We start from the raw sequence: 12046 nt of genomic DNA, 5'->3' as shown, positions 1-12046 counted from the left end.
AATGCTGAGGAGCAGGGATGAGATGTCGATGGACGGCCATGTCTTGCTAGGTTCCAGAGGTAGGTAGATGGGCGAATTATACCAATTCACCGCGTAGAGGATGAGTGTGATGATTGATGCCACGACGAGATGTGCGAGCAGAAGGTGCCTAGGAAAAGGAAGCTCTCCGGTCCCTTGCACTAACAGCGATGTGCTGACAACGCTCGCCGTAATCCAAGATGCCCAGACCAAGCGCGTGTCAAGATACTGGCGGAGGAGATCCATCTTACTTTCACCAGAATAAATGACCGCATCAACCACAGGGTCGTCTTGGTAATGTTTCCGGGATCAATGCGCGTTCGCGCGGTGATCTCAAAGGAGACGTGGATTGTACATTGCGATCCATCAATCACGAGAATCTTACGCCGTTTTCCATTCGTTGGAAGCCTGAAGCCGTGCGCGATCTGCATGGCAGCAACCTTAACGGAAAGGGGCTGCTTATTTGCGGCGCAGCAACGAGAAGGACATTTCTTAATGATTTCGCTTTATTTTTGTAGCAAGCTGTGCGATCCTAACACCAGACAGTCCATGGGAGATCGAGGCAAAAGTATTGAGTCCCGTACAGGGTCCTAAAATGATAGAAGACGACATGGCGCCATCCCGCACCAGTAGCCGCGACCGCGCCTGTCCGCACGCCTCTAGATTTCACCTGCAGTGCAAGAGAGCAACAAACGCCACCGTGACAATCGAAACTTGCAATCTACAATACATACGCGATTGAATCCGGGAACGATGCACGATTTTGCGTTGGAAGAGACTGCGATAGCATAACAAACACAAGGGTATACCATTCTCTGTGGCAGCGTAGAGGATAATTGTCGCGTTTCAAACAGGGTCCTGTCTCATGGCCGCTATGCGATCAAGTGCTGGAATGATGACTGTATGCACTGATCAGCATACGATTCTTGTGATGCCCACCGGCGCTTCCGGAGACGGTCAGCAGCAGCAGCAGCACTGATACCGACGTGTCAGGTCTCATGATTGGAGGGGAGATTTCCGTGACTTTTGATCTCGACTGTACCCAAACCCTAGTGATATAACCCAAACCCTAAGTCGTCATCGCCCGCGAGTTGACATGGCCAGCATCGGTCAACATTCACACCCATTCACTCAAGTGCGCATGGGACTCCCAAACTAGAATGATCCAACATGCTCAGATATATGTGCTGATATGGCACAGTCATTGTAGTACCTGGAAGCTGTCTCCTATTCTGAACACAGAGAACACGTGCTTACCTTTGGGTCGGTCATGGATGGATGGGAAGTAGACTGCATGCCCAGGTGGTGTTCAGAGCTACACAGACGTCACACCCTTGCCGACCTTCCGAGACATGCACAGCATCGTCGAAACATCCAGCGTGGATATAGAAGCACCCGGCGATCCCATGCGGAGTATTAGCCATTTGCAGAGGTCGAACCAAAGAAACAAGCTTTTGATCAAGCAAACGCCCCCGAAGCAAACAAGCCTTCCGAGATCCATCTGCATGATCGGAGATACCCAGTTGAATACAATGTTTCAGGAACATCCATGCAGAAAGAGCGTCCCGGTGATGATAACACATCACACGGAGACCGCACCTCATTCGCAACAAGTCCCAACCTCAGCCCCGACGCTTCTTTAGTTTCGAGCGTACTGTGTAGATAGTATAGTGCCCTTACAGCCATGAAACCACACACGCAGCCGACAAGCATGCACGTGGGGTCGGAATTTCCGTAGCGGTTTGATCGACAACACGCCCGCCCGGACGGGGATCTCCCGAAAAGGGCAAATCTTCTATTTCGACCAATCGTGCCTGTGGGAGAACGATGCGCTGCTACGCTTCTTCATAGGTCATGGTGTTATACCCTGCGACCTCTTTTGGGCTGAACGAGACCGTCTTGCGCTGGTCTTCCGCCTCGCCGCGCGTCATCTCTTCCGTTCCATCGCTGTCGCCGTTACTATGACGACTTCGAAGTTTCGCGGACCCACGTTGATCGATGCTGATGGCGCGGACGTCAGATGGCGCTGACCTTACGGCGATCCTGGCGGCGTCGCCGTGATAGGATGGGTCAGCGATGTTAGAGTTACCTTCTGACGATCCCACGGGGTTGGCCGTGAGAGTACGCGATGGGATCTTTTATATATAGAGGTTGTGAATGTCCCTCCTGGTCAATGTGTAAGGACCACCACTCAAGCACTTCTACAACCATCTAGGCTCTAAGCAAGACTATTCACAATGGCCTTCACCTCTCTCATCGCGGCCTCGACCCTGTTCGCCGCCGCTGTCGTCGCTGATTCGCCCTCGTGCTCTTCAAACTCGCCTGTCTCCTGCTCTAGCAACAACATCCAGAGCACCTGCTGCACCGAGACGCAAGGCCAAGTCGTTTCAGTCCAGCTGTGGGACACCAACCCTGCCACCGGCCCTGCGGACCACTGGACCATCCACGGCCTCTGGCCAGGTACGTCTCCTCACGAAAACATCAAAACTATATGCCTTCCGCGAGGATAGAATCCCTGACGTTCGGTACTTCAACAAAATAGATGCCTGTGATGGCTCATACTCGCAATTCTGCGACTCCAGCCGCCAGACCAACAACATTGCCTGCATCATCTCCCAGTCCGGCGACAACGACCTTCTCAACGACATGAACACCTACTGGCTGGACCAGAAGGGAGACAACGAGAACTTCTGGGACCACGAATGGAACAAGCACGGTAAGAAAAGCCCTTGCTCCGTCCACCAGCGACCAGGCCGCCGAACGCGAGAGGCAAGATCATGACTGACGCTCCATCTCTCTCTCCAGGAACTTGCTACTCCACTCTCAACCCCTCCTGCTTCCCCAACTACTCCCAACAAGAAGACGTTGTGGCCTTCTTCCGCCAAGCCGTGAACCAATTCAAGTCGATCGACACCTACAGCGTACGTCTACGACCTTCCCTCTCCCCTGCATTCCTCCTCCCCTGCTAACCTGTCGCAAACCAAACAGATCCTCTCCTCCGCCGGCATAACCCCCTCCAGCAGCCAAACCTACTCCCAATCCGACATCATCAGCGCGCTCTCGTCCGCGCGGGACGGCTACGCCCCGGTGCTGTCCTGCTCCAAGGGCGCCCTCTACCAGGTCGCCTATACCTTCAACGTCCAGGGCAGCGTGGCCGACGGGCAGTTCTTCCCCGCGGACCCCAACGGCGAGAATGGGAACTGCCCGGATCAGATTCGTTATTTGCCGAAGCAGCTTGGGACGGAACCCCAGGCTACTAGCGGATACTGTTAGATGGTGTTGCTGTTCTTGATGGTGGTGGTGGGCTTGTGAGGAGGGAGTGTGAGTGGATGAGGCGGTCTTTGTTTGATATTAGAGGATGTGGATGCTGTTATCATGGATAGAGGATATACGACTACGCTATGCAGAGATCATAAGGGGGGAATTTCCCCGTTTTCAAACCAGCCTGCACAAACAAAACGCTTCCCCTGCCGACCTTTTCTTGCGACTTACCAGACACATACATGTTTCCCAGAGAGCAGTGAGGGACAAGGACATCGTTGCATGTATAGCCCCATGCAACACCCAGGAGAAACGAAAATTCATCATCGGAAGAGGAGCAGAGGAAAGAAGTGATCACTTGATATCGCAATATCTCGCTAAAACCAACCGGCCAAACGTTAAAGCACAACACCACCTCCCAGGTTTGAGGACAACAATGAATAAAGACAACCAATTCCAAACTCTCGCGGTTGTATCTGTGATTTCCCCCCCGAAACACCCTCCTCGGAGGAAGAAGGAAAGAGGGTGGCAAAAAGTAATTTGCTTTCCTCTCATTCCCTCACTCCCTGCCCGCCTGTATGTAAATAAAAAAGTTTTCCCCATCATGTCAAATCCCATTGGTCGTCGTCGTATTTCCCTTTTCACTCTCTTTGTGTCGTTGATCATCGTCGCCTTGCGAGGGAAGTAAAGAAAGATGTATGTTTCCTCCTTCCTTCCTTCTCCTGCTGCCAAAAAACACCCCAGAATACGAAAATTCCGCTCTCCCCATTTGGAGAGAGCGCAGAAGAAATAAGATACGAAAAAAGCGCACCGGACCGGTGCGCAAAAATATCCCCACAACTCTCGTCGAAGAGAGAGAGAGGAAGAAGGACGCGTTCGCAATAATGATCCAAAAGGCAGAACGCGCCCTGTTTTGGTTGGTTGGGTAGGTTGGTGCTCCTGCCCAGCTCTCTCTTCTCTCCGACTTCAGAAAAATAAAACATTAGTGCGGTGATCGCCCTCCTCCTCCACCTCTTTGACGGAATAGTTTCGTCGTTCGTCGTTCCGTCGTTCATCGTCTCGCTTCGTTATTAGTAATGATTAACCGCTTTCCTTCCCTGCTCTTCGTCCATCCCACATGTCTTGTATATTGCCTGTCTCTCCCTCTATTCTCCCCTCGGTTTGTCTCTATCGAGAATCTCAGCAGGACATGTCAGCCAAGGCGTTCAACGCATGGTGACTGTGATGGACATGTCCCAGGGCCGAGGCGGCGGCGGCGGAGGCGTTGAATTTCGAGAGTTCCTGGAGGGCGTCTTCGTCGTCCATGAGGGAGAGGCCGATGCCGCTGTCGTCGATGTCGGCTTCTGGTTGTTGCTGTTGCGGTTGTTGTTTGGTGAGGATGGGTTGGGAGGCGAAGTGGAGGGTGGGGAATTGCTGCTGCTGCTGCTGTTGGGATTGTTGTTGTTGTTGTTGTTGGAGGGCAGCTTGGAATTGTTGTTGTTGTTGGTGGACGAAGTCGTGGTTTGCGTTTTGCTGCTGCTGTCGTTGCTGCTGCTGCTGTTGTAAGCGCGATGCTTGCTGCATTTGTTGTTGCTGTTGCTGTTGCTGTTGAAGCTGATGTTGATTTTGTGACGGATACTGTTGAAGCTGCTGCTGCTGTGTTTGCTGTGTCGATGACGTCGTGTCGGTCGTGAACGGGTTTCTTGCGCTTTGGTCGTGATCGGCACTCCCCAAGCGGCTACCAGTGTTGCTGCGCGTGCCGTTGTTCCCAGCATCCAGGGCGGGAGATTGGAACGCGCTGATAACGTTACCACCGCCGTTGACTACCGCGTTTGGGGCGCCGCTTCCAGAGGGTTCCAGGAATCCACCCATCTCCGCCATCCAGAGGGCCATCTCGTCCACAAAGATCTTCAGCACCCACCAATGGCCGTACGATAGACCGCTCATGATGGTAATGTCACGCAGTGCAGCGGTGCCCACTGCCGAGATGCAATGTAAAACCGTCCTCGCCGAGGCGTTGGGGAACCGGCCAGGAAGCGACATGAGGAAAGTGGACCATCGATCGAGGACGTTTTCGGTAGAGACCTGGGATGAGCCAGTCCGAGTTTGTGTGTTCTGAGTAGGGAGGAATGATCCGAAGACGTTCGTATCCTGGTCGAAGCTGTAAAGAGAGGCGTCGTCTTGCAAGGCTGGTGCTTGAAGGGGCTCGAGCAGGTTGCGCATCTCAGTGGTCATGATGCGGTGAACTTCTTCATAGCCGCAGTCAGGTAGCTCTGCTTCCATGACACGCTTGGGGTTGACCATGGTGGCCCACTCGTGCCACATTTGCTCGCGGTTTTGGTCGATCGTGAGCAAGTTGGCAGCGGCGTGCGCGGATTGATTGACCCTGATCAAACGGTAAAGAAGGCCAGCAAAAACCGTGGCGGGCTTGACCTTCGCCTCAATGACGTGTGTCGGGTGTGTCGCGAAGGTTTTGGCGATGTGGTCGTGCAAGCTGGCAGAGATGTTGGAGAGAGTGTTGATGACGCGTACAGGGGCGGCTTGTAAGGTCAATCGGCTGACGAAACGAATCATGGTGCGGTACATGACCAGATCGCACTGCTCGATCCATGGGGCAACATTGGGATGCGTGAAAAGCTTTTGAACCGGGACCGTCAAGGTGCCATGGAAAGACATGTACAAGCGGAAGAACTGTTTCTCCTTGCAGAATCTGATGCTGTCGATGAGAGATATGCAGTGAGTACGGTAGAGTGCGGAAAGAGCTTCGGCTGTGTCGATGTCGGTCCGAGGAGGAAGATATGGTTGAATAGATGGCAGGTCGACTGGGTCGTTCCCTTCGAAGGCAGGCATATTACTGGAGGGGAATCGCAGTGTACGTGAATATGTCGATGCCTCTGCAGTACCAGCCTGCATGCCGCGAGATTGCGGGTAAACGAAAGTTTTACTCTGCGAAGCCGGTCCGCGAGGAGTGGACGGAAAGAGTCCGGTGGTATCGAAGGAGGTATCGACTGCAGAAAACCCAGCATCTGCTTGTAACCGCGGAATGTTGTTGAAGTCGAGCTGATTGCTGTGGTTTGACATTGCGCTTTGTCGTCCGTCCATCGATTGGCCTAGATTTTGCCACGAAGATTGCAATGCCGTGATTTGCTCCTCACCCAATGCTAAATCAACATAATGGTATTTACTTTCACCACGGACACCCAATCGACGCGTTTGTATGCCTGGAAAGATGACGCGCACCAGCTTGCCGAATGATGCTGGGTTCAATGGGACAACGCGTTCGGTACCACATCGGTTCGCGTACTGGGAGTAGACGCGATTCCGAGGCACTGAAGTCTTTGCTGGCTTGCAGACGGCGCGGAGCCTACGATATGGTTAGTCGATGTGAAATATGTCTCCAACCTGCCCAATGATGCTTACCATAACATGGCAAAGAGCTGCTTCGTCTTCTCTGCCATTGGCGTTCGCTCCTTCTGAATGACCTCCTGTGCGACGTCCTTCAATGGACGTCCTTCGTTGCGGGAGAGCATCTCGCGCAATTCCTTGTCATTAGTCGCGGTGACGGCGGAGCCCTTTTTGCGCTTCTCCTCATGCAGATCCATGGCCATTGGGATCGGAGCCGAGCCCATGCGCATGTGAACGAATGCCATGTCTTGCTGTGACAGATCCGCCTGGCTGAGATCCTGCTGGAGAAATGATCCATCGTATGCCGACTGCTGCATCTGCAGCGGGTGTGGATGAGGCTGCGCGTGTGCCAGTGCCATTCTCTGACCCATGTTTTGCATGGGAGCCTGACTGTATTGCATCATGTGTGGAGCAGGCGCGATGCTGGCCTGGTACTGTAGTAGTGCAGCCTCGGGCCCTTGTGTTGTGAATGGCAGCTGGACGGGCTTGCTGTCTTGCGACAGCGACTGCAGCAGCGAGTCATCCTGCTGTGTAGTGACGCTGGTGGTCGAAGCCCTCGAGTCGGGTCGCTGACTGTGGTGAGCCGACATGCTGAGCATCAGATTAATTCCGCGATGGCGCGTAGCGTCGGACTGTGTCCTTGGTGTACTGGACTTTCCCGGCTGAAGCCTGTCAGCTGCCATGCGATGACGCGCACCTCAGATGGTATAGACGCCAATATGAGACATACGAGTGAGACTTGGTCTACCTATGAACCGCGGTGGTATATATTGAACGAGCATGCAGGAGTTCCCGGTGGTGATTGCTGATCGAATGCGCTCGAATGACGATGTCCAAGCGGTGATGGGTGGGAAAGGTGAGCCCGGGGCGCGATATGAGATTCGTATGACAGGCGCAGGATCCGAGTCGAACACTTCACGTCGAAGCGGACGTCGAGCGGTGATGTCGAAGTGGTGGAGAGGCGCCGGTGTGCTTATAGAGTGAGTGGTTTGCGGCGTGTTTACATTCGACGTCGAGCATAACAAAACTCAGCGGGCCGGGGGCAACGAGACTTGGCGGGCGGTTTTGCAGCAGCAGCTGTGACGGTGGGCGGACGGATGTCATTCTACTGCTCACGGGCTTTCTCCACGCGCGTGCAATCGTGTGGAGAGCAGGCAAAGAGACGCACCGTTTCATCACCTAATAATCCTCAACAGTCCTCCTACGGACAGAGGCTGCCCATGATTGCCATACAATGGTGAACATGACGAAGGAGTCTCCACATGGTTGTTTCCCGTCGACCAAGGAATTGTTCAGTACTGTGTATACAACTCCCATGCATCGCCGGCAACGTCCACGATCCTTTCGCAATATACTAATCTGGCGGTTTATGTCATGCTGCCCTCTCTGCAGGACGAACCTCTGGTTCTCCAACCCGCCGCTCCCATTCATGGAGGATCCTCGATGCTTGCTCAAATTACTGGGCTCGACTCTGGTGCAGTGTCCTGTCCTGTCCGTCCGTCCTGCTGCAGCGCGTGCGATGCTCACCGACTGATGACATGTAATTTACCACGCGACGCGTACATGCACGACAATTTTCTTCCAGTCCGGCTCATCAAAATGCACAACGTCTCCAGCGTCGGTCACGGACGGAGGTTTGATTACTTCTCGATGAATGCAGTTCTCGCGATGTACACCTCGATGCGAATAAATTTGACTGCCTGTGCTTTCAGTCGATCGAAGTGTCCGCCAATCGGTCGTGCTCTAGCTAGCGAGTTGGCAATGAAAAGCCCACAAATAATGTACTGTACCGTATGATGAATCTGTGCTTCGTTTGTGTGAGTGAGTCATCCAGGAATCTATTGGATGTTCACCATTCCGCTCATGTATGTATATCTGCAAGACCTGAAGCTGATACGCAGGTAGCAGGGAGTTTTAGAAATGGATCTTTGTTTTCTGAGTGTGAGGAGAACAGCCCGGAGCGCGATGCAGGCCACGCCCACGATGGACTTGGGCGCAATCATGATCGCAGATGGAAATCATACAATGCATCTCATCATCTCCCATGACGGGTCCGAATCGTCTGTCATACAGGAAACGTCGGCAGAAGAATGGATGTCGATTCATGGCGCCCCTCTAACGTGCCATTTCGCAACGGCATGCATATGTATTATTATTATTTATTATTATTTATCCTCGATGATACTGTATGACGGTGATGAGAGAGGGAGAGAGAAGCACGCGTGAGCGAGCGGGTAGAGCCGTCGTCGCGCCAGATCGACCACTGCACGGTTCTCGCCCACCAGCTGCAGTTCGCCATACATTTCATCATTGCCCAGGTGCCCGCCCAGAGACGTTCGCTGTGAAAATGAGCCGCGGATCTTCCGAATGGCGCCGACGATGATGATTAATCAGGCGGTCTAGTATTTTTAGTCTCCCAACATTTCGCACGTAACGACTCGCGCGCCAGCTTCTCACGGAGAATACAATCCGCACTATCATCCAACGCGACTGGAAAAATTCCCGAGTCGTGTGGTGGAGTGTAAAAGTCAACAGACACAGCAGGCAGCGGCGATGCCCCATTCATGCCACCAGTATCACGGTGGATAGAGGGATCTCATATGTATATTATCTTCGCGCTGGAGCGAGCGGAAGCCGACCCGGATTGGGCGCGTATCGTCATCCAGCCAGTAATAACTTGATGCCTGCCCACTTTGGTGTGTGGGCGCACACCCACCAAGCATTATATCATTATCATGTGCAAATGAAATTTGGGTGAGAGAGCTCTGGCGCAGCAGGAGCAGGAGCACCAGCACAGAACAGAACAGAACAGTACAGGCAAGCAACTTTCCAAGGTTCGTCGACTCCGCTGTCCCTGCTGCTTGCTGCTTGCTGCTGCTGCTGCTGGGTAGGCACAGTCCAGTCCAGTCCAGTACCGGTGCATCCATTCCCGGCCCCACCTTCATTGCGTCTTTTCGCACGCACAGAAACAATATGTACACACACACATACGAGAGAGAGTGAGAGAGGGAGAGAGAAAGGCAGAGGGAGAGGGAGAGGGAGGCTGGCTGCTGCTGCTGCTGCTGCTGTACCCTTGCTCAACTCTTCCGTCACTCGTCCCTCCTGCCCAGCTGTTCTCTCCACCACCCATTGTTCTTGTTCTGCCCAACACCTGCTTTTCCTCACTAGTTCCCTTTCTCGCGCCTATCTCTCTCCACCGCACACATACACCTTTTAGTCCCTTCCTCGCTCGTCATCATTTTTCGACTCCCACTCAATTCTTCTTTCTGTGTAGTATCGCCGTAGAAAATCAGGCTCAAGAGCTCCACTTCCTCTACCAACTCCATCTTCAGCAATCATGTCTGCCCAGGGAAACGCCTCGGGTTCCGTCCAGGAGCGGTGAGAATTCTCTTCAAGAGGCCTCCATTCCGGGAGCTGCCTAGCAAAAGACGGCGAAGAAAAGAGACCAGGAGAACTAATGATTGTTGACGATAGGGCCCAATACCACCTCTCTCAGCTCGACAAGTGAGTAGATCCTCCGACATGCGTCTGCTATGCGCTTCGAAACATGCGGAACGGCTGTGCTAACGATCAACTCACCCAGGGAGCTCTCCAAGTACCCTCAACTCAACCAGTTTGAGCAGCAGACCAGCGTCCCCAAGGTCTACGTCGTCCTCGGTCTCGCCGTCCTCTACTTCGCCCTCATCTTCTTCAACATCGCTGGTGAATTCCTCGTCAACGTTGCTGGATTCATCATCCCGGCCTTCTACTCTCTCGACGCTCTGTTCTCCACCACCAAGGCCGACGACACTCAATGGCTCACTGTATGTGACTACTCGGATTCTAGTTCATTCCATTCGATGACCGACATGACTGACATTGCCATGCCAATTTAGTACTGGGTTGTCTACGCTTTCCTGACCGTTCTTGAGTCCGCCGTCAACGCTGTCTACTGGTTCCCCTTCTACTACACCTTCAAGTTCATCCTTGTCCTGTGGATGTCTCTCCCCCAGACCAAGTAAGTCGATTTCCCAAGAAAGCTCCTCTATCTCTATTTGAGGCCCAATCGCTAACCGAGCCTCTTTTTCTAGCGGTGCCCAAGTCGTCTTCCACTCTCTCATCTCTCCTCTCTTCGCCCGCTTCTTCCAGCAGGATGCCTCTGCCAGCCTCCGCAACAAGGCCGAGAACCTCGCCAAGAGCCAGTAAATGGTGTCTACACCACCAACCAGGGGGAAAAGCCACAGAAGACACTCGACTCATGCCTTTAAAATGAAAAGATGATGACCGATGAGATAAACGATTCAGGACAAACCTTTTTTTGAACGGAACGAGATCACACGATCGAAAGGGAGATTGTTGGACCGCCACTTTTGGTGGGGATTCGCATTTTCCTCTGATATGACAATTTTTTCTTGTGTGTCTCTCTCTCACGATAATGATGCTCTACTTCAGAGCAGGGTATGAATGCGATGCAATCGGCTTGGTTGGATTAACACGATATGTGGAAGCTGGACACAAGGCACAGAACTAATTTCGTCTATAGATCCATAGGTCGCTGGATTAGATAGACGAAGCGCAGCTTGTGCGGGCTGAACATACATATCTGGAATTGACAACCATAGCCATAGCTAAGAAAGGGATATTTTCCCATTGTATCCGTGATTCACTAATACCTAGATTCGTCATCATCATCATCATTTTGCGCGAGAGCACCACCTTTGAAAAACCGACCCAATGCGACGCGGCGTGTCCGAAGAACCACAGTCACACATCATTATCCGTACAGCAGCTATCCAGCAGCGCGCGCCTCAAAATTGCCTTTGCAGTAGATGCACACCTCACCCACAAAAGGAAAACAGCCCACACATTCCTCCTCGCGCCGCTCAAGAGATGCAACCATCCATCTCCAAACAAACTACAGTTCAGTCCGGTCTTCTGACTTGTAAAGTAATCCCCGAGAAGATCTTCGACCACCTTTCACTGCTGCTGATGCCCTGCTCTGTACTTCCTCTGCCCTCTCTCGGGCTTTCTTTCCTTTCCGCTCCCACGGCACGCATGGAAAAGGACATTCAATCAATCAATCCCTCGTCCCACTTCGTACCGCTCTTCCTCTTCTTCTCCCAATACCGCCGCCGCTCCTCCTCCTCCTCCTCCCTTACCATTGATGCTCTGCTGTTGCCGATACTGCCATGATGTCAAAACAGCCTTCTTTCGTGTCGAAAACTCGATTCACATATGAATATCTCGTAGACCAGACAGGCAGACAGACAGAAAAGGGGGGAATGAATTGCGCCTCATCTACACGATGTACTGCAGGAGAACCCACCTACCCACCCACCCGTCCTACCGTGTTATCCGTGATGCGTAATGCGCAGAGTTGGCGAGTCTCTCGAGCTGCAAAATG

At 52.8% G+C, this 12046-nt stretch overlaps 5 protein-coding genes across 5 annotated transcripts; 4 read left to right on the top strand and 1 right to left on the bottom strand.

Annotated features, from left to right (window-relative positions):
- Positions 1 to 2255: 2255 nt before the first annotated feature.
- On the top strand, positions 2256 to 3291 carry K489DRAFT_370289 (ribonuclease T2; the record flags this gene model as incomplete). The annotated part of the gene is made up of 4 exons (XM_033603121.1): positions 2256 to 2478; positions 2561 to 2734; positions 2824 to 2939; positions 3007 to 3291. 4 exons carry the CDS (start codon positions 2256 to 2258, stop codon positions 3289 to 3291), a joined length of 798 nt encoding a protein of 265 aa, XP_033459679.1.
- On the top strand, positions 3021 to 4226 carry K489DRAFT_213014 (uncharacterized protein). The gene is made up of 2 exons (XM_033599669.1): positions 3021 to 3115; positions 3319 to 4226. The coding sequence occupies exon 2, from the start codon at positions 3377 to 3379 to the stop codon at positions 3965 to 3967; it is 591 nt and encodes a 196-aa protein (XP_033459678.1). The 5' UTR covers positions 3021 to 3115; positions 3319 to 3376; the 3' UTR covers positions 3968 to 4226.
- Positions 4213 to 7462, bottom strand: K489DRAFT_213002 (uncharacterized protein). The gene is made up of 2 exons (XM_033599668.1): positions 6679 to 7462; positions 4213 to 6622 (listed from the first exon to the last, which is right to left on the bottom strand). The coding sequence occupies exons 1-2, from the start codon at positions 7344 to 7346 to the stop codon at positions 4459 to 4461; spliced, it is 2832 nt and encodes a 943-aa protein (XP_033459677.1). The 5' UTR covers positions 7347 to 7462; the 3' UTR covers positions 4213 to 4458.
- Positions 7463 to 10120: 2658 nt separating this feature from the next.
- Positions 10121 to 10848, top strand: K489DRAFT_319314 (uncharacterized protein; the record flags this gene model as incomplete). The annotated part of the gene is made up of 4 exons (XM_033601376.1): positions 10121 to 10167; positions 10247 to 10466; positions 10539 to 10660; positions 10734 to 10848. 4 exons carry the CDS (start codon positions 10121 to 10123, stop codon positions 10846 to 10848), a joined length of 504 nt encoding a protein of 167 aa, XP_033459676.1.
- A 210-nt stretch (positions 10849 to 11058) lies between these two features.
- On the top strand, positions 11059 to 11939 carry K489DRAFT_212789 (uncharacterized protein). The gene has a single exon (XM_033599667.1). The coding sequence runs from the start codon at positions 11377 to 11379 to the stop codon at positions 11833 to 11835; it is 459 nt and encodes a 152-aa protein (XP_033459675.1). The 5' UTR covers positions 11059 to 11376; the 3' UTR covers positions 11836 to 11939.
- The last annotated feature ends 107 nt before the right edge of the window (positions 11940 to 12046 follow it).

Source organism: Dissoconium aciculare (genome assembly GCF_010015565.1).
Source record: "Dissoconium aciculare CBS 342.82 unplaced genomic scaffold K489scaffold_6, whole genome shotgun sequence".
Classification (NCBI taxonomy): domain Eukaryota; kingdom Fungi; phylum Ascomycota; class Dothideomycetes; order Mycosphaerellales; family Dissoconiaceae; genus Dissoconium; species Dissoconium aciculare.
Note: the sequence above shows the minus strand (reverse complement) of the source record. Positions and strands in the feature narration are given on the sequence as shown.